The sequence below is a fragment of the Tenrec ecaudatus genome, chromosome 6 (genome assembly GCF_050624435.1).
Source record: "Tenrec ecaudatus isolate mTenEca1 chromosome 6, mTenEca1.hap1, whole genome shotgun sequence".
NCBI classification, from domain to species: domain Eukaryota; kingdom Metazoa; phylum Chordata; class Mammalia; order Afrosoricida; family Tenrecidae; genus Tenrec; species Tenrec ecaudatus.
Window position 1 is genome coordinate 82147230 of NC_134535.1, and position 27645 is coordinate 82174874.

Sequence of the window (27645 nt, forward strand, 5' to 3'; positions counted from 1 at the left end):
TGTCCCAGGCAGAGATGAAAGCGCTGGGAGGAGGCTTACCCAGGAGGGCGGCATCCCTGTTCCAGGGGCCAGGAGCCTGCAACCCGCTGCCCAGCTGCCCCTCCTACCCTACCCTGCCCCCAGCTGCATTTGGGTCAGCCTCTGCCGGCTCCCCCTGGAGGGGGGGGGGCAAGAGGCTGCATGCCAGTGTTTCTGCAGGGCCATGGAGGGCCACAGGGGACAGACATGGGGAACAGAGGAAGTGGGTGCTTCCATTGTGTGTCTGGTCCCTGTCTGCCCCCACCCCCTGAGTACAGGCTATTTTATAGGGCTCCCAGTGAGAAAGAGGAAATGGTGAAGGCCGCCCAATGGGACCAATGATCTCCACTGATGAATGCTTAGGGCTGGCCGGCTGGCGGGTTCCCCGTGGCATGATGAGCCTGGACACTCTGCTCAGGGGGTTGCTGGGGGTGGGGGAGACAAATGGCCTGCTCCACCACTCTTGGAGGAAAGCAGCGCCCAGTGAGTGTGGGGGCCAGGGATGATGCCTGAGACATTTCACCCGAGCCACTCGGCCAACCTCCTAACGGCAGAGAACATTTACAGAAGCACTGACCTAACTGGCCAGCCAGGGGTCCTGTCCCTGTGTATCTTATCGCCTTAGCACCCAAGGAGCCAAGGAGAGACAGCGCTCTGGGGGTCAGAGTCAGGTGGGGGCCCAGCTTCCCATGGGTAATGGTTACCTGCCTCTGGAATGGCAGGCGAGGCTCTGCAGAGAAAGCAGCTTCAGGACCAACACCTGGCTCCCAAACCGGGGTGTGTCAGCACCGTGGTTTTTTCTCCTGAGTCCGGGTCACCATCAGGGAAGGTCACAAACTCCAACAAAGAAGTGCCTGCTCTGCTCAGTTACCATGGCTCTCAGGTGGCGGGTTTATTGAGAGGGATACTCATGAGGGCACAGGGTCACCTGCTTGGGGGACAGGGGGCCCTTGGGACAGTACCAGGGTGAGTGCTTCCTAGGGCAGCAAGTTTGAAGAACAGACTTGCCCTCGGGCAGAATGCCCTGGGGAGTGGTTGGCCTCTACCTCTGTCCAGCCAGCCCAGGGAAGGGCCGTCTCCCGTAGGGGCTGTCCTGGGTGTGCCCTCACGGAGAGCACATTCCTGGGGGCACACAGTCATGGGTTACCCCCTGTCAGGCAGGCCCTGGATACTTTGGTGAGAACGCCTGGCTAATCTGACGACCCTCGATTTTAGCCAAAAGACTGAGAAGCCATCCGGCCTGGCCCAACCTTGTGAGCTCACTAACAAAACGGATGGGTCTGTAGTGATCGTGATGTATTGATCGGGCACCAGGAAGCATTGGTGGCTCGTTCCTGATTTAAATAGCGGTGGGGTGGTCATTCTTTGGCCCCCACTGCACTCTCACGCCTAGGGTCTTCCTCACCTAGAACATGCATGCGTCTTCTGTCTCTGCTTCAGACTTAATCGTCTCCTTAAGTTATATTTGAGATTAGGGTCTCATTTGGACCCGAGCACAGTCGGTTCGGACGTCCCTGGCACCGTGCCACCCTCGCTGCCCTGGCTCCGTGTGAGTTGCTGCCTCTGTGGCAATCTGGCCCATTTCTGGCGGGGTCTGTGCCAGGGGGCATGGAAAACAAGTGTTGGTGGGGATGGTTTGGGGCTCTTTTCTGGCTGCTCAGAACAGCCTGGGTCAGGGAGGCAGTGCTGCCAGGTGGTTAAGGGCACGGGCACTCTGCTCAGACAGCTGGGGCTCGCAGGCTTGAATCTTGGCTCTATTACACAATGCCAACCTTGGGGGGGGGGAAGGGGTTAACCCTCTGATGCCTCAATTTCCTCTTCTGTAAAAAGGCGTTATGACTGATACTAGCCAGCGTCTCGTCGGCCACTGGGGAAGTGATGATGTCGGAGCTGCAAGGGACCTTCCTCATGGATCCATCACCAAGTGCTCCGAGCTTCCGGGGAAGTGACTGGTTCAGTGTCACTCAGCAAGGCCCGGGCTCTGAACTGTAACCTTCATCCAACTACTTTGTGCCTCTCACCTGGACTGCGCCCTGGCCCCAGCCTCTTCTAATCTTCCCAGCCCCCCTCGTGGTGTAGGTGACACGCTTGAATAGGAGGTTCAGTGAGGCTCAGGGAGGCCAGGCAAACTGCCCAGGGCCACACAGTGAGAGCCTAAATTCCAACCCCAGCCTCCCTGACTCAAGAGCTCACGCTTGCCTGAAGTCCCTGGGCCCTTTCCTCACCTCCAGCCTAGCTGATACAAGGAATGGGAAGGGACCAGGGGAGCACCCCCAAAGGCGAGAGGCAGAGTCCTGAGCTTGCAGGAGGGACATACAGGTCTGAAGCTGGGAGGACAGACTTCCTGGTGGTGAGCAGGGTAAGGGGCTTGAATGAAGACTTCAAATGGCTGCATCTTTGGTGATGATGGGGTACCAGCCTTTGGTGAATGTACCAGATTGGGGTGCTGCTGGGACAGGGCAGAAAAAGGTCTGGCAGGAAATGTATGGACAAGTTGAGATCAGGAGCTTTCTTCCCAGGGGTGTTGAGGGGTGGATGTAGATATGTGTGTGTGTGTGTGTGTGTGTGTGTCTGCGTAGGATCACTCCTCTTCTTCCCAGCATGCTCAGGCTCAGTCTCTCCTTTCCGCATTAAAGCATACATGTTAACAAGGTGGTGTGGGGTCCATGTAGTAATGCAACTTCCGTCTCTGTGGAACGATGGCGTTATCTCATAGGATCCTCAACCTAAGTTGAGAGCCACTGGGTTTTTGCAGTCCCACAAAATGACCCCTTTTGGTACCAGGATACCTCTGTTCTTGGGGACTCCCTCAGCAAGAGCGGAAGGCTGCGCATCTGGCACCTGATCCCCGCTCCCCTACCCCCACCCCGAGAGCTTACTCTGCTGTCTCCACCTTCCCTGCCCACTGGTGGTCAGTGTCACCTGAGGTGGAGGTGAGTGACCCTGAGAAGTCACCCACCTTGCCTTTTTCAGACACTGGTCTGCACAGCTCGTTCCTGCTCCAGGGCTGTGGGGAGATCTTTCTTTTTTTATTTTATTTTTTATTTTTTTTAATTTTAACAATTTATTAGGGGCTCATACAATTCTTTTCACAGTTCATACATATACATACATCAATTGTATAAAGCACATCTGTAGTCTTTGCCCTAATCATTTTTTTCTCTTTTCTTCTTTTACATTTTATTAGGGACTCAAACAACTCTTACCACAATCCATACATATACATACATCAATTGTATAAAGCACATCCATACATTCCCTGCCCCAATCATTCTCAAGGCATTTGCTCTCCACTTAAGCCCCTTGCATCAGGTCCTCTTTTTTCCCCCCCCTCCCTCATATGCCCTTGGTAATTTATACCTCGTTATTTTGTCATATCTTGCCCTATCCGGAGTCTCCCTTCCCCCCTTCTCTGCTGTCCCTCTCCCAGGGAAGAGGTCACATGTGGATCCTTGTAATCAGTTCCCCCTTTCCAACCCACTCACCCTCCACTCTCCCAGCATCGTCCCTCACACCCTTGGTCCTGAAGGTATCATCCACCCTGGATTCCCTGTACCTCCAACCCTCATATGTACCAGTGTACAGCCTCTGTCCTATCCAGCCCTGCAAGGTAGAATTCGGATCATGGTAGTTGGGGGGAGGAAGCATCCAGGATCTGGGGGAAAGCTGTATTCTTCATCGATACTACCTCACACCCTAATTAACCCATCTCCTCTCCTAAACCCCTCTATGAGGGGATCTCCATTGGCCGACACTTGGGCCTTGGGTCTCCACTCTGCAGTGGGGAGATCTTTCTTTCAAGCATCTTCTCCTACTGCCATCGGGTCACAGTCACAGTAGCAAGGTTCAGTGGGGGTGGGGGTTGGGGAGGGCGCGCTGTCAACAGACTGTCGAAAGTAAGGCCAACTCTGAAGAACTGAGAAGAGGCTCGTTTCCAGCCTCTTCTTCCATCCCTTCCCCCTCCATCCGGCTACTTAAGCCCCTGCTGACCCCAAACGGTTCCAAAATGGCCCTCTCGTCAGGCCTATGGTTCCAAGCCCCCCTTTGAAGGGGCCACTCGTTCTTAAGAGAGCTGACCAAACACCTCGGGGTGGCAGTGTCAGTGCCTATCTCAACTTTGCTAATAGTCCAGAGGGTGACAGTGAGGGCGGAGGACCAGCTTTCTGGACTCTGGACTCTGCAGGTGCTGTTCCTGAGGCCTGGGAGGCCCTGCTCCCTCTAGCTTGGCTGCCCAGCATGGTCCCTCACCCTCTAAGGTTCAGTAAAGAGACCACCTCCTTTTTGGGGTCTTCTGAACACACTTCCATTTTTCTGTTCATACCGGATATCGTCTCCCTGTGTCCCCCGTACCTGGTCCAGCCATCCTGCACTCCTGTCGGTTTGCTCCCACACTGCTGTCAGGCTGGGTCCAAGGCATGGTGCTACTACTTGAGAACCACCCCTTGGGGTTTCTAGGCCTGTAATCCCTACAGAAGCAGCTCCTCTGTTTTGCTCCCATGGAGAAGCTGGAGCTCCGCTGGAGTAGAGGGCTACAGGGTTGGGCTGTTCGCCACAAGGTCAGCGGTTCAAAACCACCAGCTGCTCTGCAGAAGAAAGATGAGGCTCTGTGTGGGGCCATCTTGGAAACCCACAGGGGCAGTTCTGCGCTGTCCTAGAGGGCTGCTACTAGTCAGAAGCGATTTGATGGCAGGGAGCTGGAGTTGGAGGGAGAAAGTGCTGGGTTCAAGCGATGGGGCTGGAGGTTGAGTGCTTCACTTCTGTGCAACCAACAGCTTGTGGCAAGTAAGGAACCTGTGAGGGTAAGGGACTCGTCTTAGCAAAAATGTGGATTTGAGAAATACACGTTGGCTCAAACCCTCTCGGTGGGCCAGGGCCTGTTTGGTCTCGGAGGTTTGATCCGGTGCCCAGGGCAGCCTTTTAGGAGCCTGCCCAGCGCTGCTCCTCAGACCCACACTGTTTTGGCTCACTTGTCTTGACCGGTGCCAGGGGCTGGTGATGGCAGTGCAACTTTGCTGCTGTGCTCACTGTGAGGTCTGGAGATGGTTTGTTGTATCTCATAGACCAGCGGTTCTCAACCTGGGGGTCGTGACCCCTTTGGGGGGGGTCCAATGACCCTTTCACAGGGGTCGCCCGATTCATCACAGTAGCAAAATTACAGTTATGAAGTAGCAACGAAAATAATGTTATGGTTGGAGGGTCACCACAACATGAGAAACTGTATATATTTTTTATCATTTTATTGGGGGCTCTTACAACTCTTACCACAATCCATACATATATCAATTGTGTCAAGCACATTTGTACATTCGTTGCCCTCATCATTCTCAAAACATTTGCTCTCCACTTGGGCTCTTGGAATCAGCTCCTCAGTTTTCATTTCACGAGGAACTGTATTAAAGGGTCGCGGCATTAGGAAGGTGGAGAACCACTGTCACAGTTGACAGGAGTCCTCTGATCTGCATGTCAGGAAGAGCTTTGCTTCTTTGGAGTAAAGGTGGCTTGTGTTTTTTTTGACTTCGTAAGATGAGCTTCCCTGTCTTTGGCTCCCGGGAAGCTTAGAAACCAATTTGTGATTCATTTCTTAAGCTGTGCCTCATTGCCTTGCATAAACTTTCTCCTGACCTCTCCAGAACATAATGGGTCTATTCTCAATCTTTATTTATTTATTTATTTTAAATTGGGCATATCAAACTCATTTCAATTTTGTTGTTGCTGAGACCAAACACACCTTCGAGTTATGCCGCCCTCGGTACCCTCCGTCTGCGAGCTGCCCCTTCCCTGGAACAAATACTCACTGCCTGGATTGGGCATGTGGTGGTCAGTCAGGCTCATTCTGGGAAGGGGGCAGGCAGCAGCGACCCGTAAGTGCACAGCCAGGGGCTCTGGTGACTTCAGGTAGAGGTGACAAGAAACCAAGTGGAAAGTAAGTGAATGCTTCTGGGTCATGCTCTGGGGTGTCTCAGAGTCAAGGAGGCACTGTCTCAGACTCCAGCATCTCTGACCTGGGGCCCAAAGGGGGCCCGAGATTCTCAGGGAAGACAGTAGCCAGTGGCTCCTTCCTATACAAGTATGTATAAGCAGCAAGCATCTTACGGAATGAGGCCCCCTCTGGGTGTGCGTGCCCCCATCCACGTGGACAGCCTGAGCTGCTTGGCCCCTTTGCCCTGCCTATCACTTGGCCTGAGAATAAGGGCCATGGTGCGTCCCACAGAAGGCATGGCCGGTGTGGCCAGTCTCTAGAATCATCTTTGCTTATTAAGCGGAGGAGTGGGGCAATAGCCAAGCAGTGTGTGAGGATGTTTTCAGATCCCTCTTGGCTCCAAGGAAAAACAATTCGCACAGAACTTTCATCAAGCAGGACAAGCACTGGACAGTTGTCGTTTGGAGGAAGGCTGTCCCAGGAGAGTGGATGGGTGGGAGGTGCTGGAAAACCAGCCGCCTCCAAGCTGCAGGGTAGCGGCCTGTGGCTCAGGGTGGGTTATCCCGGGCCTCCCTCACCTGCCGCTCTGCTCTCTTGCCCGCAGCTCTGTCGAAGATGCACTGGACACCGGAACACGCCCAGCCCCTCAACCAGTGGCCGGAGCAGCACCTCGACGTCTCCTCCACCACCCCGTCACCGGCTCACAAGTTGGAGCTGCCCCCCGGGGGTCGCTTGGGCCCACGATGACATCTCCGCCCTCACGGCCTCCAACCTTCTCAAGCGCTACGCGGAGAAGTACTCCGGGGTTCCGGACTCACCCTATGAGCGCCCCACCTTGGGAGGCTACGGCGATGCCGCCTTTCTCAACGGTGCCAAGGGGGACCCCGAACCCTGGCCGGGGCCCGAGCCGCCCTACCCTTTGGCCCCGCTCCACGAGGGCCTCCCGGGAACCAAGTCGGGCAGTGGGGGCGGTTCCGGAGGCCTGGGGGGCTCCCCGGTTTTAGGCGGCAACCTGCCCGAACCCCTCTACGCCGGCAATGCGTGCGGGGGCCCGTCGGCGGCGCCCGAGTACGCGGCGGGTTACGGCGGCGGGTACCTGGCGCCCGGCTACTGCGCACAGACTGGCACGGCGCTGCCCCCGCCCCCGCCGGCCGCGCTGCTGCAGCCCGCGCCGCCGCCCGGGTACGCGCCCTCGGGCCCGCTCTACAACTACCCCGCGGGGGGCTACGCCGCGCAGCCCGGCTACGGGGGCCTCCCCGCGCCCCCGGCCCCGCCGCCGCCCGCCCCCTACCTGGCCCCGGGCCTGGCGGCGCCCACGCCCCTGCCCGCGCCGCCCCGGCCGGCGCCCGCCTCCTACGGCTTCCCGGGCGCCGAGGCCGGGCTGTCGCTGAAGCGCAAGGCGGCCGACGAGGGCGGAGAGGGCCGCTACCGCAAGTACGTCTACGAGCCCGCCAAGGCCCCCGCGGCCGACGGGGCCGCCTACGCCGCCGCCGACAGCGGCGAGTGCCGGGGCAACGGGCTCCGAGCTAAGCCCGCGGGAAGCGCCGAGGAGGCGTCGGGCAAGTACGGCGGCGGCGGCGTGCCCCTGAAGGTCCTGGGCGCGCCCGTGTACGGCCCGCAGCTCGACCCCTTCGACAAGTTCTCCGAGCGCGCGCCGGCGGCCCGCGGGGGCTTCGCGGTGCCTTCCGGGGAGGCTCTCAAAGGCGCGGACCCCGGCGCCCTGGAGCTCGCGGCGAGCAAGATGGTGGACTGCGGGCCGCCGGTGCAGTGGGCAGACGTGGCCGGCCAGGGCGCGCTCAAGGCGGCGCTGGAGGAGGAGCTGGTGTGGCCCCTGCTGCGGCCGCCCGCCTACCCGGGCAGCCCCCGCCCGCCGCGGACCCTGCTGCTCTTCGGGCCGCGGGGCGCCGGCAAGGCGCTGCTGGGCCGCTGTCTGGCCACGCAGCTGGGCGCCACGCTGCTGCGCGTGCGCGGCTCGGCGGTGGCGGCGCCGGGCGCGGCGGAGGGCGCGCGCCTCCTCCAGGCCGCCTTCGCGGCTGCGCGCGGCCGCCCGCCCGCCGTGCTGCTGCTCAGCGAGCTGGACGCGCTGCTCCGGGCCGGCGACGAGGGCGCCGCGGGCGCGCTGCAGGCCCCGCTCCTGGCCTGCCTGGACGGCGGCTGCGGCGTCGGGGCGGATGGCGTGCTGGTGGTGGGCACCACCTCGCGACCCGGGGCGCTGGACGAGGCCACCCGCCGGCGCTTCGCTCTCCGCTTCTACGTGGCGCTGCCCGACAGCCCGGCCCGCGGGCAGATCCTGCAGCGGGCGCTGGCCCGTCAGGGCTGCGCGCTGAGCGAGCGGGAGCTCGCCGCCCTGGTGCAGGGCACCCAGGGCTTCTCCGGGGGCGAGCTGGGGCAGCTGTGCCAGCAGGCGGCGGCCGGGGCGGGCCTCCCGGGTCTGCACCGCCCCATCTCCTACAAGGACTTGGAGGCCGCGCTCACCAAGGTGGGCCCGAGAGTCTCCCCCAAGGAGCTGGACTCGTTCGTGGAGTGGGACAAAATGTATGGCTCCGGACACTGATGGCCGCAGGCCCTCCGTCCCCAGCCGCCTCCGCTTGGGGAGGGTGGCTGAGAAGGTGCTGGAATGGTAAAGGTCGGGTGGGAGGGCCGGGGTCTGCCAGTGGGTTTTGGTTGTTTTGTTTTTTTTTTTGGGGGGGGGAAGGAAAATAATTCTGGGAGGCAGAGATGCCAGGCGCACCGTGTGCTCAGGATTTTCCTATTTATTGTGGACGGGGAGCTTCCCTGCAGTCGGGCCAGACACCCGGGACCTAAGGAACGCCTGCTCTCTCGCCACAAGATTGCTTTGTCTCCTCGATGTCTGAATGACTCCCGTCCCCCACTCCCTCTGCTGTCGCCCAGCTCTCCCTAGCTGTCGCTTTGTCCCTGAACACGCCCTCCATCCCCCACTCTCCTTATTTCTCATCTGCTCCTCCCTCCCTTTCTCCCGCCATCTATCATCCTCGGTGCTTCCGTCCCGCCCCGGCCTCCAGCGCCCTGTGTCCTTTCTCTGGGCCGCACCTGAATCTCCTCTCCCAGTCTTCTGCCCCTCTGGCATTCAAAGGCTGCGGTGCCCCTCGTCCAGAGAGCTGGAGACCAGGGAGGGGGCGGGGCAGGGAGGTCCCGGCACCTCTTATCCCGGGCCCCTGGGATGGGGTTCGGGATGGGGATAAGGATGGGTGCAGGGCGGGGCTGTCAAGCAAAAATGAAAAAGACAAAAACATCCACCCAAAGAAGGGACTTTTTTTTTTTTTTTTTACTTTGGATGGGAATTCTCAGAAATGTAGCTTGTTTACTATTGTAGGCCTCTTATTTTCGTAAGATGTGTAGCTTGCTGTTTTTCTTTTGACAACTCAGGAAGAAACTGACCTCAGAAAGAATGTTAGCCGCTGGCTGCTCTCTCTCCGTGTGCCCGCCCCGCCCGCACTCCTTCGCGGGGACAGAAGTGGAATGTATTTCTAAGGCTTCCTCCCCGGCCCAAGGTTCTTGGCAGGGAGGTGGGGAATTGGGTGTTGGATTTGAGAGAGGGTCTTACTCTCTGCCTGCTGCTGCCCCTGCGGGCTCCACCCCGCAGCCCAGGGTTTCCTGTGCAGGATTGTCCAGGATCAGGGTGCTCTTGCCCTCTCCCTGCCATAGACCTAGAAAGTAGGGGGCTGGAGGGGCCTGCCGGGGCTAAAAGGGCCCTTGTGAGAGGGTGATGTGAGCGGAGTCCCCAGTGAGGCCCTCTTCTCGGGCCCCTGACTCTGAGCTGAGAGGACTCCTTTGGGAGGGAAGTCACTGTCACTCTTGCCACAAGGCTGGTTGGCACAAATTTGACTCTACTGTTTGCTGGGGAGGTGCTGAGAAGGTGCCTCCCCCCACCCCAGAGCCCTGGAGCTGGAAGCTGGGAGAGGCTGACAACTGTGGATGGGCAGGCGGTTTGCCCAGACATCAGACCTCCTCCCCCACCCCACTGCCCTTACAGGGGCTTCAGCAGTTTGCCCCCACCCTCAGGACGCCTGTTCGCACAGGCTTTGCTCCAAAGCCGGTGGGGGGTTACTCCCTCACCCCCACAGTGGCCAAACTTCCTGCTCCCTGCCTGCCCCTGTGGTTCCTGGTCTGGGAGGGGGGCCATGGGGCCCATTTCAGGTGCCAAGGTGCTGAGGACCTGTGTGGGTCCCTGGAGTGCTTGCAGGAAAGTTGCTGTCTGTCTCACTTCCCCCGCCACCCTCCTTCCTGGGAGCAGCACACTGCAGGCCCCTGGTGTACCCTGGAACAGTGGGCCACAGGGTCTGGCTGGGACCCAGTCTCAGAGGGGGCAGGGAGTGAGGAGGTTCTCTCAGGTGTGTGTATGTGTATGAGGGGTGGGGAGGGTGCAGGGTGTCCAGGAAGCAGGCTGGGATCCCAGCTCTGGGGGTGGGAGGAGCTCCCTGACCTAGCGAGACCCAAGGTCCCCACAGCCTCTTCTGGGCTCTGACTGTTCCTCAGGCTGAGGGAACTTTGCACAAGGAGACAGCCCCAGTCTACTGCCATCTACCTCATGGATACTGGGGGCAGGGCGGGCGGGGGGCAAGGGTAGACCCAGCTCTGGCCTTGGGGTGGGGGACATACCAAAGAATCCAGGGGCAGGGCGGAGGGGAGGGACAGGCTCAGCAAGGTGGCTCTCCTTCCTGTCCCCAGATTGGGGTCCCCTCCAGCTGTAACCATTTCTACCTCATTTTGCTGCGTGTTGTACATGGACGTATTTATCTCCTGTCTGACGATGCTCTGCCGTTGTGGTGTGTCTACCTCAGAAGAGACTGTATTTTAAAAGAAAGTATGACACAGTATTAAAGTGATGACATGTGGTTTCCAGAGAATTTCTTGGGGGCCTTGGGTGTGGGGAGCTATACAGGGGGGCGTGTGTCCTTGGGCATCGAGGCCTGCGGGGCCCCGGGGTTGGGGTGGGGAGTTGTTCCTTCAGAACTGAAGTTATCCCAGAGCCTCCCCTCTCACTCAGCCACAGCGAGAGCTGGCCAGGCGCTGGGCACCCAGGCCACAGAGTGAAAAGCCACGCTCCGGGGCTCGGACAACCCTGGACCAGGATGGCTCAGTGCCCTGCAGTGTGAGGGGCAAAGACAGACTGCCAGGGTGAGGGACTGAGGGAGGGTTCGGCCAGCCCCAGTTGGACGGAGGGGAAGTGGGCAGGAAACTGTGTGGAGCTGAATGCACCCTTTAAGGTGACACGGAGACCTTTGTCCACCAGCTGCCTGTCCCTGGTCTCTCCATGACAGCACAGCAGGAACTGGAAAGTGAGGAAGGACCCGGTGCTGAGTGAGGCTCAGACCCACAGCCTGACTCTAAGGAAACCCGCTGAAATGGGCGGCACTGGGTGCCCTCAGCCTTCCTGCTAGGGTGCTACAGGCTCTCCAGAGGCAGAACAAGAACAGGGTCTTAATAGTCTGCCTGGAGGGGGTGGCCCTCGAGACACCACCCCGGGTTCAGCAAGCTGGCTCTCCGTCCCATTCATCTGCCTGGAGATCTGCTTCCAAAAGGTCGTGGCCTTGAGGACCCTGCTTTGCACAGGGAGGTGGTGGCGGGGCAGGGGGGTGTCAGCACACACAACCAACAACCACCAAGGGGTCTGCTGACACAGTGGCACTGAGGATACACACCTGGTTTACGGGGGTGTGGCGCTCCCACTCTGAGACCTAAAGAATCAAAAACTCAATGACATCCAGACGGGTCCGACTCGCCGTGACCCTGCAGGACGGGGTAGAAGTGCCCCCGTGAGTTTCTGAGACAGGAACGCTACTAGAGGAGAGCACAGTTGGGCTGATGGTTTTGAACTGCGGACCTTGCGGTGAGCAGCCTAACCTAACCACTGTGCCTTCACCCCAGGACACGTCCTTTCTAGGTGACGTGCCCTGGAAGCCGCTGCGCAAGAATTGCAAGGCTGCCCTCCACAAGAACCCAGGTCGTGGTGGTGGTGTCAGCAAAACAGCCCACCCACCGCAGCAATGGAGGCTGGAAACGACATGGAGGTGTGGGGCCCTGCCACAAGCAGTGACTGGCTACAGGGGTGAGGGAGGGCAGGAGTGGGGAGAAGAGGCTTGGGGGGCTTGCCAGGACCAGCCCACCAGGGTCTAACAGCCTGTTAGAGGGTGGGTGGCCAGTATGAAGCCTGAGGGGAGGGGCATAAGAGAGAGCGAGGTGGCTGTAGACCGGGCCAGAATGGCCAGTTCAGGATGCTGTGCCGTGCACACAGGTCCAACAAATCTTTACTGAACACCTATTGTGCACTAATTGCTATGGGAATGGTAGACAGTCTTAGCTGTCATACGGGAGGGACAGTAGAAAGGCAGCCCTGCATAGTGGCTCGGGCGGTACCTAATGGAGCCTTGGGTAAGGCGGGAGAGATGTGGGAATCAGGAAGAGCTTTAATGAGACCAAAGGAGAGAGCCAGCCCCGTGGTTCGTGGTTCGTGCCGGCTTGCAGAAACAGCAAGGTTAGTATGTGGCCACAGTGGTATGGGAGGGGTAATTTACCTTATCTAACCCAAACAGGATGCAGATTTGTATTAGGTGTGGGAACACGTGAAATTATGGAGGTGGTGCTGTCAGGTAAGCATTGGACTGCTAACTGGTCCGTCACTGGTTCAAACCTACCAGCCGCTTGGCCTTGGACAAATGAGGCTGTCCCTGCCAGTAAAGATTTGCAGTCTAGAAGACCCCTCTATAGATAGGGCCACTGTGCGTGGGAATTGGTATTGGTGTAGTAGGTCGCAGACATTTGGAACTGACTGGGTTTTGCAAGGAGTTCAGGGCTAGGGGGAGGCTGGGAAGGGGGTGTCAATGAGTTGAGAAAGGTGGTGAGTAAGACACTGGACGTCAGACAGGCATTTCAGTGTGGACAGGATCTTAGCGTCCTCCAAATCCTTGGGTATTGGGAAACTTGCTCTTGTGGCCTATTGGGGACGACCCCCAACTTCTGGGCATTGGCAGGCCCCCTTCTGTCCCGGAGTGTAAACATCTCTTCCTCCCAGTGTTCAGGGAGCTCCATCCTCGTTGCCATCCCAGAAGGTAGGAAGCAAGCTGCCCCACAATCCTTGGCGCTCAGAAACCCCTCCCCCACGGGGCCCTGGATGTTCGGAGCCCCTCCCCCACAGTTCGGGGGGGCCCTGTGTCCCTGTTGAAGATGGCCTCACCCGCTCTCTCCACGGCCCTGGTCCTGGCGTTGTGGGGCTGGGCGCCGGCTCCTGCGGGGGCCTTGGACGCCATGGGCCCTCACGCCGCCGTCCGCCTGGCCGAGCTATTAACCCCGGAGGAGTGCGGCCATTTACGGTCACTGCTGGAGGCTCCCGAGCCTGATGTCCAGGCCGAGCTGGCCAGACTGTCCGAGGACCGGCTGGCTCAGGCGGAGCCGCCGAAGCCTACGGAGTCACCGGGCCGGCGCTGGAGGCGTCGGAGGCAGGCGAAGCAGTACTCGGCGGGCCAGCCGTTGTCGGAACCCGCGCCCGCACCCCAGGACGTCTCCGACGGCTGCCGGGAGACGCTGGCCGCCTGGCTGACGGCCGAGGCCCCGTCCCTGTCCTGGGACCGCGTGGCCCGCGCGCTGCGACGCAGCGGCCGCCCGGACGTGGCCCGGGAGCTGGGCAAGAATCTGCACCAGCAGGCCACGCTGCAGCTGCGCGAGTTCGGCCAGGGCTACGTGCCGCTCCCCGGGGCCGCCGCGCCCCGCGCCCCGGCCCCGCGCGCCCGCCGCGCCCCGGCCCCCGAGCTGCACTGGGACGAGCTGGAGCTGATCGTGGAGCGGCTGCCTCAGCCCCCGTACGAGCGGAGCCCCACCGGCTGGGCCGGGCCGCTGCTGCTCGGCCTCCTCTCCGGCTTCGTGGGGGCGCTGGGCACTGGGGCTCTGCTCATTCTGCTCACGGTGTGGCTCACGGGCGGCGACGGCCCTGCCAGCCCCAGCCTGCCCGGCCCGTGGGAAAGCAAGCCGCTGCTGGGCTGAGAGCCTGGGCCTGGGCTGGGTGGGCCAGCTCCTCCCTGTCCTCCGTGCCCTAGCTGGGAAATGGGAGCCCACTGCTTTGTTCCTGCCCCTCGGAAACGACCTCCATCGCCAGTGGGACCGGATGGCACTGGGGGGGGCGGGGTAGGGGGCTGTCTCCCAATTCTTTCTTGGCTTGCGTTTAGTCGTCTATTAAGAGCTGTCGTTTACTGTACGCTCATTGTGTGCTGGCCTTACGCGGAGCAGTCGCCTGTATTATTTGATAGGTTCTTCAGAGCCAAGCACTGGAGGTCCTCTCGCCATTACACATCAGAGGCCACTAGTTAATGGCATGGTCACGGTTTTCTGACCCGAAAGCCGGCACCACGGGAGGACGGGTCTGTGCACCGTAAGGAGGCCTGGGCAGTGACCAGGGCCCAGAGCAAGTCTGGCAGCATTCGCCCTCAGTGTACTGTGCGCAGGGACCACCCCCAAAGTGCCCTCCCCACTCAGGCAAGCCCTCCTACAGGTCTCCGAGAACCCCAAACCGTCCCACCTCCTTTTTCCTTTTGGGGGAAACCCTCTTAAAGACTGCTCAGACTGTCTGCTGAGTGCAAACTGGAGGGGTGCCTTGGGGGGGGGGGGAGTCCTGCTGGGCTGGACTCGGCTCTCTGTCCAAGCGGGGTGGCCAGAGGGTCTTTGAGCAGCTACAGAATGACAGGCCAATCCAAGAGGAGAGTTGAAAACAAGATCGACGTAACCCTTTATTGCAAATTCTAAAGTAAAAAGATGTACAGTACAAAGTAAAATTGAAATTTCAGACTATAAACTTCCAACCCACATATACATTCTCATTTCTCAAGCATTTCTGCCATTTCCGCATAAACGGAAGAGGGAACAAGTCGAGGGGTGGGGTGAGGGAAGGAGAGAGGGCAAGGAAAAGAAACGGAAAAGAGAAGAAACGGTGTCTAGGATCATCACAAACCCCAGGAGCGAGGGGAAGGAAGGACATCTTCTCCACCTGGTGTCCTGGCGATGAGAAGCGGGGGCGGGGTTGGAGCAGTGCAGTTTAAAATGGCTCTCAGAATAGCAGCATTTACGGTACCAGTTCATCTTCTGCAAGTCCACATGGTACTTCGCCCTTCCCTCACGCCTTTGCCTCCTCTGTATCTCAAAACGCTTTACAAAACATTTTAATTAAAGCCTCACAACACCCCTGTGAGGTAGGTCAGTATTATTACCCCCATTTTACAGATGGGGAAACTGAGGCACAGAGAGGTTAAGTGACTTGCCCAAGGCCACACAGCGAGCCAGCGGCAGAGCTGGGGATGGAACACAGGCGTCCTGTCCCTTTTCTGGAACCGCTGGGCCACGCTCCCCTGAACCTATGTACATCTCGACACACACACACACACCACATGTGCACACCCGCCCACCTGCCCCACTGAGCCTCTATGTACAGCAAACAGCAGTGGGGCAGGGCCGGGCAGGGGGCCTCAGGCAGGTTTTCTTAACAGAGGAAATCTTGGTAAAACCTCAGAAAGGGAGTCCACGCCAGCACTGAGCCGGCACAGCGTAGGCTCTGGAACCAACCTTGGACGTCTCTGGACCCAGACTTCCTCTTCTCTCCTGATGTCCGCCCCCCACCCCCACTCCCGCGGCTGGCTTGGTGTGGCCGGTTCTGCAGGGGGTGGGGTACCTGAAAATGAGCGAAGCTTTTTGCAAGACTCTGGGCAACATCTGAGAAAGGAACGTGGCATCGTTTAGAAGATGCCCACACTCGCGTTACGAAGTCAAGATCCACGGGAGTCTCCCCACAAGAGGACCTGGAGGCCGGGCCCGGGGGGAGCAGGACGGGGGCTGACCTACCAGCCATCTCTCTCCCAGTGGGGTTACTGGAGTGGACTCGAGTGGGCACTTCAAGACCCTCCTGAGAATGTTCCTAGACCAGGAGACATGGCCTAGAGAGGGATGTCCCCAGAGGGGTTAGGGAGAGAGGGGAGGGGTGTCCCCTCCCCTGCAGGAATGGGTGTGAGACCAGCCCGGATCTGCTGGTCTGTTCCGCAAGGGGAGGGAGGGCAAGGCCCAGCACTAGCTAGCGGCAGGAAGGCTGCTGGGCAGAGTGCAACAGCTTTGGGGCACTGGGTTTGGTTTTTTCTTTACTGGTGAAGGCAGCAGAAGGCAGGCCAGTCCAGGTGGGCTAGGGGACATCTTCTTGGGGGCGGGGGCTCTACCAAGTGGATGTGGGGGGGGAAGAGGTCACAGGGGTCTCTGGGCACTGCCTGATTAAGAAGGAACGCCTCATGCAGTGGGTGAGTGGTGGGTACCGGGCAGGTTAGGACCTTGCTTTCTCATCAGTCTCTCATTTCCCAGCCAGAACTCTGCCAGAGACCCTCTGACGTCTCTCCCTCCCATTCCACCCGCCCCCGGCCCTGGGCCCCACCCCAAACTCAAGAACTGGGATAGTCAAGCAACAAACGCACACCAAGACAGACTTCCCTTGTATGGTAGAAAGGGTAACTTTTATTTTGTTTCCTTTTGGCTTATAGTAGTGATGTCCTTCGTGACCGCATCTCGTTAGAGCACGCTGGCCTCCGCGCACCCACTAATACACCCATCTTCACTGTCCGGCTCCTGCAGGTTGACATCGGTTGCGGTGGAAAATCAAGCAACGCCCGGCACTGTCACCCTGGGCGGTGACCCAGAGAGCTCCTGTTTATTCTTCCCGGTCAACGCCCAACACCCAAAGGGGCTGGCTTGGAAAGGAGTGAGAGGAGGCCCCGGGCCTGTTCTGACCCTCTGCGAGCCTCCTCACCCTAAGCGATGAGGGTTACGGACAGAAAGAGGGGGTGGGATGAGGGTCCTCCACACGCACACGGCACGCCAGCAAGCCAGGCGGCGGCTGCTCCACGGCTTTGGCTCTGCGTGGTTTTGAGCAAACAGCATCACGCTTGTCTTTTTGCTGTTTGTCCTGTTTTGAAAGGTGGATCGTGGAGTATAAATACTGCACCAAGGACCCGGCTACAAAAAAATAAATATTTATATTGTATTTATAGATCTATATATATATATATGTGCAGTGATACTGTGGCTGCTGCGGCTTTTTAAAATCTTTTTTGATTGGCTTCGTTAATATTTGGCAAAGCGCTGCCACTCACCCACTCAGTGAAGACGCACCACAACGCCACCGGGAAGTCTTTCGCTTTCAATGCCTGGTACCTGCGGGTGTCGACTGGACTGCTGGTGATGGTGTGTTCACTGCCAAGGGAGTGTGGGGCAGGGTGGGCGAGCGAGCGAGCGAGCGAGCGAGCGAACGGGGACATGGCTGAAGGGAAGGAGATGGGAATAGTTAAAAACAAAAACCAAAACCCAAGCGTGAAGCTTCCGCTAAAGGGGAGGTGGCTTCTTCCCTACAAAGCTATGGGTGGGTGTCGGATACCAAGGCCCAGGGATGGCCAGCCGGCTGGGCTGAGGGTGGGGCCTGGGGGAGGGACAAGGTCAGCCCTCCGAGAAACGGTGAAGATACTCTAGGAGCCTACTGACATCACTAGTGGGCTCTGACCCATCGGTCACTCGTCTTGAGACCTAAGAACAACTATGAAGTTTGGCCAGATCTTGCATAGAAGTGATTAGAATTTATTGCACATTGGAACAAAAATATATATATACATATATATTTTGTTATTGTTTTGGAAAAGACCATTAGCAATAAAAAATTTTTTGTCTGTCTGTCTGGTTTGGGGGATGTACAGTGGCTGACAGCATCTAAGTTCTAAGAAGAAAGAAAAGTATAAAAAATAAAAATAAAACATGACAATGGCATAAGCCAGAAGCCATTTCCTATTTAATCAGTTAATAATTTGTATTTACAAAAAGGCATGCCAGTAAAATAAAATTATATATTACAGTATTTATAATTCTCTTAAAAAGAATAACCACACGCGTCAGCCTCTTCTGTGTTGTGCTGTTTACAATGGCGCCTGTACATGGGACTATACATTTGTTCTAGCAGTGAGCGGGGCCGCTGACAGAAATGCCTTCCCAATCAAGATTATCGGGTGGAGGCCGGGGATTCTACGCAGGGGCCGCAGCAGCAGCTTAGGAGAGCTGGACCCCGAGTGGGTCATGGTCTACCGGCATGGAAAGCTCCGCCTACTGGCTTGTTGTGGCTTGTTCTAGGCGAAACTAGTCAGGTGGACAGTGAGCTTACATCCAGAGTGCTTCTACTGCAAGGCAGATTGGTGTGTCTGATTATGGGTTGTTCTGATTTGTTTTGTTAAAAAATTTTTTTTAAACCCCCTCTATTTTCTGATCCTGGAAGAACTTGTTTTGGTTTGGTTCACAGGCTAAAATCTTTCCTCATACTTTATATAGACTTCCTGACACATTCCACTGCAGCGTCTTGGCATCGACAGCTAGTCAGCCCATGAGAAACCCGTGGCCGAAAAACAGGCATTCTCTAGAGCAGGAAATGGAATGGAACGTATGGTGCTCCCCCCAAAAGGCACCCTCCAAAGACAACGGGCAGGTGGTTGCGCAGAGGGCAGAACGGCTGGAACATCCCGAAGAAGGAGTTCCAGATCCCCCGTCTTGTACAAACTGGTGCAGTACAGGAACCAAATGGGCTTGCTCCGAGGCAGCTCTGTTTAGACCTCCGCACCCACCACGACTGTACCTTCGGAACCACTGTCAGTGCCCGGTGCTGCTGCCCTGGCCCACCTTGGTGGATAAAGCGGGATGGAAGCAGGAGGGACCATGCAGCGTGTGAGCTTTGAGCCAAACCTGCTGGGGCAGAGGGGCCAGTTCCGACCGTCGGAACCCCTTTGCACTGCCCCCAGTCCAGAGAAAGCTACAATGCAGGACATGATGGTAAATGAAGTGAGCCCCGAGCCCCCAACCAAGACTGTGTTTCGTTTCCCAAAGACATCCTCAACCCTCCCCCGGAGAGTTACCATGCCCCTTTGAAGAGCACTTCTTGTCTCTGCCCCAAATATGTGTCGATTCTCCAGTATTCAGGGTCAAGCAGCGTGGCAACTACTGCATGATACAAATAAATGAAACCCCTTGTTTTCAGCCCTAGGGTTTGGCTGCACAGTGACCTCCCGGACAGACGCCGCTGGGGCGTGCGTCTCCCCCCGGACGGGACAGAGCAGCAGTAGCTGGTTCTTCCTTCAAAATGCGCAACAAGGGCGGGATGGTGGCGATGTCTGTCAACCAGAGACACACAACGGATCCGTCTGCTTGTTGGTTTGGGTTTGTGGGTGGTGACTTCTGTTGTGGGTGGGCAATTGGTTGATTGTGTTTCTCTACCCCGAGGGTGTGGGGAAGACTTTTTGAGAATTCATAAAGAATTGCAGCAGGTATGGAAATCTTACCAAATGCAGTGAACGGTGCAGGGCTGGGGTCCTGTCCGAAGGCTGACCCAGTGCCGGGGACAGGACGGGTGGCGTCCTGTGGTGTGTGGTTCTCATGCATGACTTCTGATCACGGCATGCCATCATGCAAATCGTTTCTACGCATTGGACGAGCACAATGTTTGGAATTGGCCTGAGCAAGTCCTCCTCAGCCTGAAGAAACGGGTTGTTTTCCCCCACCCATCTCCAAACCACGTGATGCCCATGTGGAGAAGGTGCAAGTTATATCAAAGAAACTGACAAGGAAATGACATGGGCTGTGTGGGTGTGTGTGGGTGCGTGCGCGTGCACACACGAGCACGCGCCTTTGTGTTTTTCTTTTTGCTGCTTAGCTTAACTAATGTGAGAATGCAAATATAGTTTGCATGAACAAACAAACTTTTAAAGTGATGCTTTCTGCTTCTGAGAATCAACAGAACGAAAAAAATACAATCCATTTGGCTGCCACGGAAACACGCGGTCGCGGCAGCCTCGCCTCTTGCGTTGGTGTCCTGTTGGGTTTGTCCTAAGTTGCACTTGCCGCTGTGGAACACGCAGTAACCACCTGCCCAAGCATTAGAAACTCTGTGAGTCTGGGGAGCAGGGTCCTGGGCCCTCGGCCGGTCACTGCTCAAGATGCAACCGTGGTCCATGGGAGGGGACTGTGTTCGGGAGAGACCTTCAGGGGACCGTCTCCACAGCTCTTCTGCACGATGCTCTTCAGGAAGTCTGTAAACAATCTCTCACTGGCGAGCCTGAGATCTGTACAGGGTTGGGTGCTTGCTTTCCTCTAACACTTGGACTCTCGGACCTCTTTTTGTCTTTTGGCTCTTTCTCTCCTCCCCTCCTCGGCCCGCTGCTGCTTCTCCTTCTCGGGCTTCGTCACACTGTCATAGGACGGGAGGGAGGCCGTGGACGGGGTGCTCTCTTTTTTCTCCCGGTGGGTGCCACCGTTCTCCAGCTTGTTGGATGTGGTCTTTTTGCAGATGAAGCCCTGCCTGGCTAAGTGTCCCCGGTAGGCGCGCTGCAGGACCACAGCCGACACCTCCTCCTGCTTGCGCCGCAGGGTGGTCGTGATTGGCTCATAAGACACTTTGGAAGGATTGGATGCCACGAACCGCTCCTCCATCTGCTGCCGAAGGATGTCCAGCTCCCCGCTGTCTCCCAGGACCCGCTTGGTGAAGGCGAAGAGGATGTCCAAGCAGTGGATGCGGTCCCCACTCACCATGGGCAGGTCCATGGCGATCAGCTCGATGGTGTTGGGCTTGGGCACCCGGAGAGGGTGCTCCAAAGCGTCGGCAAAGTCCGCCAGCTTACAGTACTCAATGAACTGGGTGGCGTCAGGGTCAAATTTCTCCCAGATCTCGTAGAAGGTCTCGAAGTCGTCCTCGCTCAGGGGGTCGGCGCTCTCTTCCGTGGCGACGCTGAAGTTCTCCAGGATGATGGCGATGTACATGTTCACCACAATCAGGAAGGAGATGATGATGTAGCTGACGAAGAAGAAGATGCCCACCGAGGGGTTCCCGCAGTCTCCCTTAAAGCCACTCCCTGGGTGCTCCTTGTCCAGGCTGCAGTCTGGGGGGCGGTTCAGGATGGGCAGCAGCAGGCCATCCCACCCGGCCGAGGTGGTGATCTGAAACAGGCAGATCATGCTGTTGCCAAAGGTCTCGAAGTTGAACATGTCATCGATGCCGGCTTCATGCTTCACGTAGGCAAAGTTGGACATCCCAAAGATGGAGAAGATGAACATGACCAGGAAGAGCAGGAGGCCGATGTTGAACAGGGCGGGCAAGGACATCATTAAGGCAAAGAGCAAGGTACGGATCCCCTTGGCGCCTTTGATCAGACGCAAGATGCGCCCAATGCGGGCCAATCGGATGACTCGGAACAGGGTTGGGGAAACAAAGTATTTCTCAATCATATCAGCCAGGAACATTCCTAAGAGGAGGAACAGAGGAAGATATGTTACTGAGATTAGAGATTTCCTTTCTCTTTATTTATTGCATCAGCACCGTGGAGACTTGAAGGTCACAAGGGACTTGGTAGATTGAGCGCCCAATTTGTCAATCTGACCCTCATGGTAAAGAGAAGGACCGGTTCCAAACACACAGCTTACAACAAAGTAACAGAAGAGACGCCTATGTATCTAACGGCCAGAGTCAAGAGAAGCTAACCTCTGACCAAATTCACCTCTCTCCTCTTTATAGTGTCACTATGTGTAAATCCGTAAGCAATCTATGGCACCTGGGTTTAAGGGACTGTACTATGGTTACCTTCACAACTTAATTCTGTGAGATTAACATGTGAGATTAGCCTGCTTTTAGAAAGTCCTTTTTAATGGAGCATAATTTTCCATCTTCTAAACAGGTCCTCCCTGATCTGTTTCCTGACTCTAATACCGCCCGTTATTTTTCTGATTTGTGTGAATTTTTCTGATGGGGCGAAGGGATTCTGCTTTAGATTTCCATACCTACAAACAACGGTTCCACGCTGTGACTTCACCACCTTTCAGCCTTGATGTCCTAATTGTTGTGTTCAGGCTACCAACTTCCCAAAGATCTTCTTACCTACCCTGAAAAACCATTTTTGGTTTCGGATCACCCCTGAATTTTCCTCCCAAATTTCCCTAGAAAATTAATGCGACCTCTCAGGGGTGGGCTTCAGTTCAGAACTCTGTGCATTTGACAACTGCACCGACGGCCACAAATGGCAAGGCATTATTAGTAGGGCATTCAAAATTCCAACCAAACCCCCTGCCGGCGAGTCTATTCTGACTACAGGGCGGGGCAGATGTGCCCTGTGGAGTCCTGTGGCTGTAACCCCTTATCAGAGTAGAAAGCCTCATCCTCTTCCGTTGGAGTGGCTGGTGGTTTCGAGCTGCTGACCTTGCAGTGAGCAGCCTGATGTGCAACCTCTGGGCCACCAGGGCTACAGGAAGGGATATTTGAATAGAGCTAAAGTGTGCACATCAGAGGACCTGCTCATGTGTCCATTCAGCAAGGGGTCCATCTCCAGCTAGACCACTCATCTCTTGAGAGTATGGAGACGTGAGAGGAGTACAGTGGGTGGCCGTGGAGGGCAGAGGCGAAAGAGGGTCTGGGAAATGCACCCTGAGGAGAAAGTGCTGGCATGTACGCTTCTTTCAGGGCCTTCTGCTGTGGAGGTCCCAATGTGGTGACACACGTGTCCAGTGACATGTGGGATTCAATCTAACTGTGGAAACACCTTGAAATCATAAGATGCCACAAACACTGGGACAATTCACGGCAGAAGGCTACAGAAGCGCGTACCTGAGGTTTCCACACCTTCGCGACCTGTGAAGAGCGTACCCACCACCCACCCACATTCTCAGCCTCGGTTTTTCTGGGTGCTGCTCTTCGCAGCTGTAGTACACGCTGCTTCCTGGTAGGGAGCGGGATAACTGTGTGAACCCCAAGAAATGGACCTCACCCCACCAATCCTACCACTTGGGATGTAAGTGTCCCACATCAAAATCTAACACATTAAAAAAAATGCCCTTGATTCAGCATGCTTTCCATTCCTGAATACATATGACATCACCAAAAATTCAAAGCCGAAGACAACTTGGGCATGACAAAGTTTAACAGAGAAAAGAAACATAACTTTCAGGAGAAAATAGGAAATAACATGTTCAAAGAGTGAGTCAGATAACCTCTGGGGCCTCTTTTGGATCCAGCACCCCACGGGGGTTTGAATTTTTGATAAAATCTCTACTTCAGCCAGGACTCAAGATGATTTCTCAGTTCTCTTGTTGACTTTTTGACCAAGTCAAAGCCAGTGATTGTAGGAAGCCCAATAACATGGATCCCATACACGGCTGACTGGGAACATGCTGGCTTGACCCCTCCAGCGTCTTCAGGGGCGGCTTCTGACATCAAGGACAGGTAGCTTAGTCTTACTTCATTGCTTCCCCTGAAGGAAGGAATCGTTAAGCTGTTCTTTGTACTGAGTCCTCTCTTTTCCATGCAAACATCTGAAACTTGTAGTTGCTGACGTCTTTGGTCATGGTGGGCGAGGGGTTGATAGAAACGGGTGATGGCTTCGCGTCTGGTCTCACCTCGGAAGTTCTGTGTTGTGCAGCAATGTGTGTTGAGATGGAACGCCAGAAAGATTCAGGCAAAATCCAAGACGGAATAAAGAACAGACCTTCCAATGGAGTGTCTCCTTCTTTTGTCATATCTCACAGGAACCCGAGGCAGCGGATGGCAGAGAGTTCCCACCGAGGCAGGAAGAGAGCCTTTGCTAGACACGGTTTAAACATTCAAGGAGGCTGCAGAGAGAAAAGCCAACTAAGAAAATATGAGCCAAGCTCTAATTACATTGCAATCCTTGACTATTCAATTAATCATATTCAGCTTTCCGGCAGGGTACACATTCAGGCCATGCTCCCAGAATTGACTGGGACTCCCAGCTACACTCCCAACCACTCTGCTAATCAGGAGCCCGGCCTGATTTCTGTAAGGGTGGGAGACACAAGTGCCCAGAATATATGGGATTGGTCGCCACATACCATGATTAATGGCTCTCCACTTAAAATCACCTTGCATGTCCTCGTTGCAGTTGTGCCATCTGGTCCATTCTAACACCTGGCAACACCATGTGCTTCTTGATAGGGTTCGTCCGAGCATGTGGCCTGCTGCCTCCTGAGTTTTCTTGGTTGTACTCTTCATGGAAGCATGCCACCAGATCTTTTCTGCTGCTGTACTCCGGGGTCGGTTCAAATCGTCAACCTTTTTGGTTATCTGCGGAGCACACGCTGTGGCCCCAGGGACCCCACATTCCCTCTTTGTCTGAAGAAGCACAGCCAGAATGCTCCTTGGAGGCGAGGATGGTGAGCTCCTATCTCATGTACTGTGGCCATGTTGTCAGGGCAGACCAGGCCATCACGCTGCATGGCAAAGCGGGGGGTCCGTTCAAGAGAGGAAGGTCCTCAATGAGATGATTGACAGTGGCTCAAACAACAACTGGAGGGGTGACAAGAAACCAGGCAGTGTTTTGCTCTGTTGCACATGGAGTCCCTACCATCGAATCCAATTCAAGGCACCGGATGGCGGCAGCAACAGCACCTGGCATGTAATTCCACACAGGAGTGAGGACAATACCGTGGTCGCTGAGTCACGTGCTTGCCTCCATCGCCAAAGTCCCTGGAACTCTCCTAGAGCAGGCACCTCGTAGATACCCTCGGCTATCTACTGGATGAAGGAGAGAAGGGATGCACAGACTCAGAGAGTAGCCGAGATGTGTCAGTTATAGTCCAGAGATAGAACCAGATGTGGGATTAGCTTTACTGGGCAGATACGGTAGGTGAAGAAAGGACCAAAGATGGGCCAGGAAGACTTTAGATAGAAGATGACTCCTGAGTAAAGGTTTGAAGGATAATGTGTATCTGTCACCCTCAAGGGGAGAGAGAGAAGACAATCCAGTCGGTGGGAACATCGTTTGAGGGATCCCCTTTAGGGATTCCCCATTTAAGGGATTCTAGGTGGCTCTGAGGAGCCCTGGTGGCATAGGTGGGTTACATGTTGGGCTGCTAACCACAAGGTCAGCAGTTTGAATCCAACAGCTACTCTGTGGGAGAAAAAGAATGACTTTCTACCTCCATAAACATTTAGAGTTTATAGTTGGAAACCCACAGGGACAGTTCTGTAAGGTTACTAAGACTTGGAATCGACTTGATGGCATTGAGTTTTCTAAGTGGTTCTCGGGCTCGTTTTATCCTGTTATTGTGAGGTGTCCTTGAGCCAGCTCTGTGCACAACAGAACAAGAACACGGTCTAGCTCTGTGCAGGTTTTCAATCTCATCCTCACTGGCAGTCTACTTCACCTAGCATGATGTCCTTTGCCGGGAACTGGTCCCTCCAGATAACATGTCCAAACTTCATGAGATGAAGCTTCTGGTTGCATTTCCTTCAAGACAAATAGTCTGGCAGCCATGGGACTTGCAATGTTTTTTTTTCATCAACACCATAATTTAAATGCATACATCTTTCCTTTTACCTTCCTTCCTCACTGGCTGGCCTTCACATGCACATGAAGCAGCTGGAACAACCATGGCTTGGGCCAGGAGCCCCTTAGTCTTCAAGGTGACATCGTAGTTCTGTAACACTTTAAATAGATTTGCCCGCTGCACTGTATCATCTGAGTTCTTGACTGTTGCTTCCACGAGAGCTGCTTGTGGATCCAAGCAATATGCAACTCTTGACAATATCACTCTTTTCCCTGTTTACCATGGTGTGGCTTACTGGCTCGGCTTGGTGTTCGTTTTCTTTCCATTGTGCTGTAATCTGTACTGAAGTCTGTAGTCATGGGTCTTCCTTTGTAAGCACTTCACAGCTTCCTCCCTTTCAGCAAACAAGATGGTGACAGTTGTGTATCACAGGCTGTTCATGAGTCTTCCTCCAGTGCAGATGCTGATTCTGTAGAGATCAGCTTCCTGGAGTACTTGCCTGGAATATCATCCTGGTGAACAGACACAACCCAGACGCTCCCCTTTGCTGATGTGAAACTACACAGGGTCCCCTTGTTCCGTTCCAACAATCGCCTCTTGGTCTGCTTACAAATTCTGCGTGAACGCATGAAGCAGTCTGGAATTCCCATTCTTGGCATTATTCATAGCTTCTTATAATCCACACAGTCAAATGCCTTTTTCATAGCCAATAGAACACAGGTCAGTATCTTTCTGGTATTCCTTGCTTTCCACCAAGATCTATCTGATATCAGCAAGGATATTCCATGTCCTCTACAGCGCATTTCCAGCAGCTCTGGTCAATGCGCTACTGTAGCGGTTCCTGAATATCTTCAGCAAAATTTTACTTCCATGGGATTTTAATTGGTTTCTACTTTCTGCATCCTGTTGGGTTACCTTTCTTTGGCATGGGCATACATGTGGATCTCTTCCAGTCGGCTAGCTTCCAAATTTCTTGGCATAGACCAGTGAGTGCTCCCAATGCTCCCTCAGTGTGTGGAAACATTTACATTGGTCTTGTCAATTACGGGAGCCTTGTTTTTCAATAACAACCTCAATGCATCGTAGACTCCTTCTTTCAGTACTCGTGGTTCATGCTCATATGCTACCTCTTGAAATGGCTGAATATCGACCGATTCTTTTTGGTACAGTGACTCTGCGTATTTCTTCCATCTTCTTTTGCCGCTTCCTGCATCGTTTAAAATTTGACCTATAGGAAAAACTCACTGCCATCATTGTTTCTATCGTATAGCGGTTCTCAACCTGTGGGTCACCACCCCCTTGGGAGTCAAATGACCCTGTCACAGGGGCCGCCCAATTCATAACAGTAGTAAAATGACAGTGATGAAGTAGCAACGAAAATAATGTTATGGTTGGGAGTCACCACCACATGAGGAAGTGTGTGAAAGGGTCGTGGCATGAAGAAGGTGGAGAGCCACTACAGTGATTCTATAGGACTGAGTAGAACCGCCCTGTGGGTTTCCAACTGTTCACGGGAGGGGAAAGCCTCGTCTTTCTCCTGAAGAGTGGCTGGTGGTTTTGAACTGCTGACTTTGAAGTTAGCAGCCCACCCCACTACACCACCAGGGTTCTTCAATTTGCAACTTGCGTTGTTTGTATTTTTCCCTTCAGCTTGAGGTATGCTGAGCATGTTCATCCTTTCTGACATTCCATTGTAATATTTTGTCAAGAGTTACCTTTGGAGAATTTCTATTGAGTATTTCTACTGCATCATTTCTTCTACTTCAGCTCCCCTACATTCAAGAGCAAGTTTCAGAGTCTCTTTGGAAATCCACATCGGTCTTTTCTTTCGTTTTTCTTCTTCTCATGGAATCTCGTGTTCTTTTCTGTATTTTAAATGAACTTTCACTTATTTTTTTGGCTTTATGATTTACTTTTAAAATAGAATATTTTTTATTGACATATCCTACTCATTCCAATATATCCCTTTCCCTTCCCATACAGTTCTGTTGCTCAGTCCCGTCGGGTGGGGCTGTTGCTTTCTTCTTGTATGGTGTCAAGACTCATCATTATTTTGGTGCATATCTGCTTGAGATGGTCTCTAAATTCAAATGGGATAGGCTCAAGATGATTTTAGTTCTCACAGACTTGCTCTAATTTTCTTTAGCTTCAGTTTCAACTTGTATATGAATAATCGAGGGTCTGTTTCACAGTTGCCCCCTGGCCTTGTTTTGGCTGATGCATTTGAGTTTCTCTCTTTCCTCCCACAGACGTAAGCAAGTTAGTTCCCATGGAGGCCATCTGGAGGGGTCCATTACTACTTGCCATTTATATTGTTCAAAAAGTTTATTTGCACTAAAGAAGTTGCTGGTCTTGAAAAAATTCTACCGTAT

The 27645-nt window shown here is 55.1% G+C and overlaps 3 protein-coding genes across 3 annotated transcripts in view; 2 read left to right on the forward strand and 1 right to left on the reverse strand.

The window, feature by feature from the left end:
• FIGNL2 (fidgetin like 2) overlaps positions 1-10494 on the forward strand; it is a 29131-nt gene extending 18637 nt beyond the window's left edge. The window contains 2 exon segments of the mRNA XM_075551662.1: positions 6543-6669; positions 6671-10494. Coding sequence (XP_075407777.1) covers positions 6554-6669; positions 6671-8492 — 1938 coding nt within the window. The 5' untranslated portion in view covers positions 6543-6553 and the 3' untranslated portion in view covers positions 8493-10494.
• Positions 10495-12900: 2406 nt separating this feature from the next.
• TMDD1 (transmembrane and death domain 1) lies at positions 12901-16961 on the forward strand. The gene has a single exon (XM_075551663.1). The coding sequence runs from the start codon at positions 13124-13126 to the stop codon at positions 13934-13936; it is 813 nt and encodes a 270-aa protein (XP_075407778.1). The 5' UTR covers positions 12901-13123; the 3' UTR covers positions 13937-16961.
• Positions 16370-27645, reverse strand: part of SCN8A (sodium voltage-gated channel alpha subunit 8) — a 176916-nt gene continuing 165640 nt past the window's right edge. The window contains exon 24 of the mRNA XM_075551664.1: positions 16370-21243. Coding sequence (XP_075407779.1) covers positions 20096-21243 — 1148 coding nt within the window. The 3' untranslated portion in view covers positions 16370-20095. The remainder of the gene's footprint in view (positions 21244-27645) is intronic.

Bases quoted from the DNA above. Each gene is read 5' to 3' on its own strand.
- TMDD1 (XM_075551663.1), top strand. From the start codon at position 13,124: ATGGCCTCACCCGCTCTCTCCACGGCCCTGGTCCTGGCGTTGTGGGGC.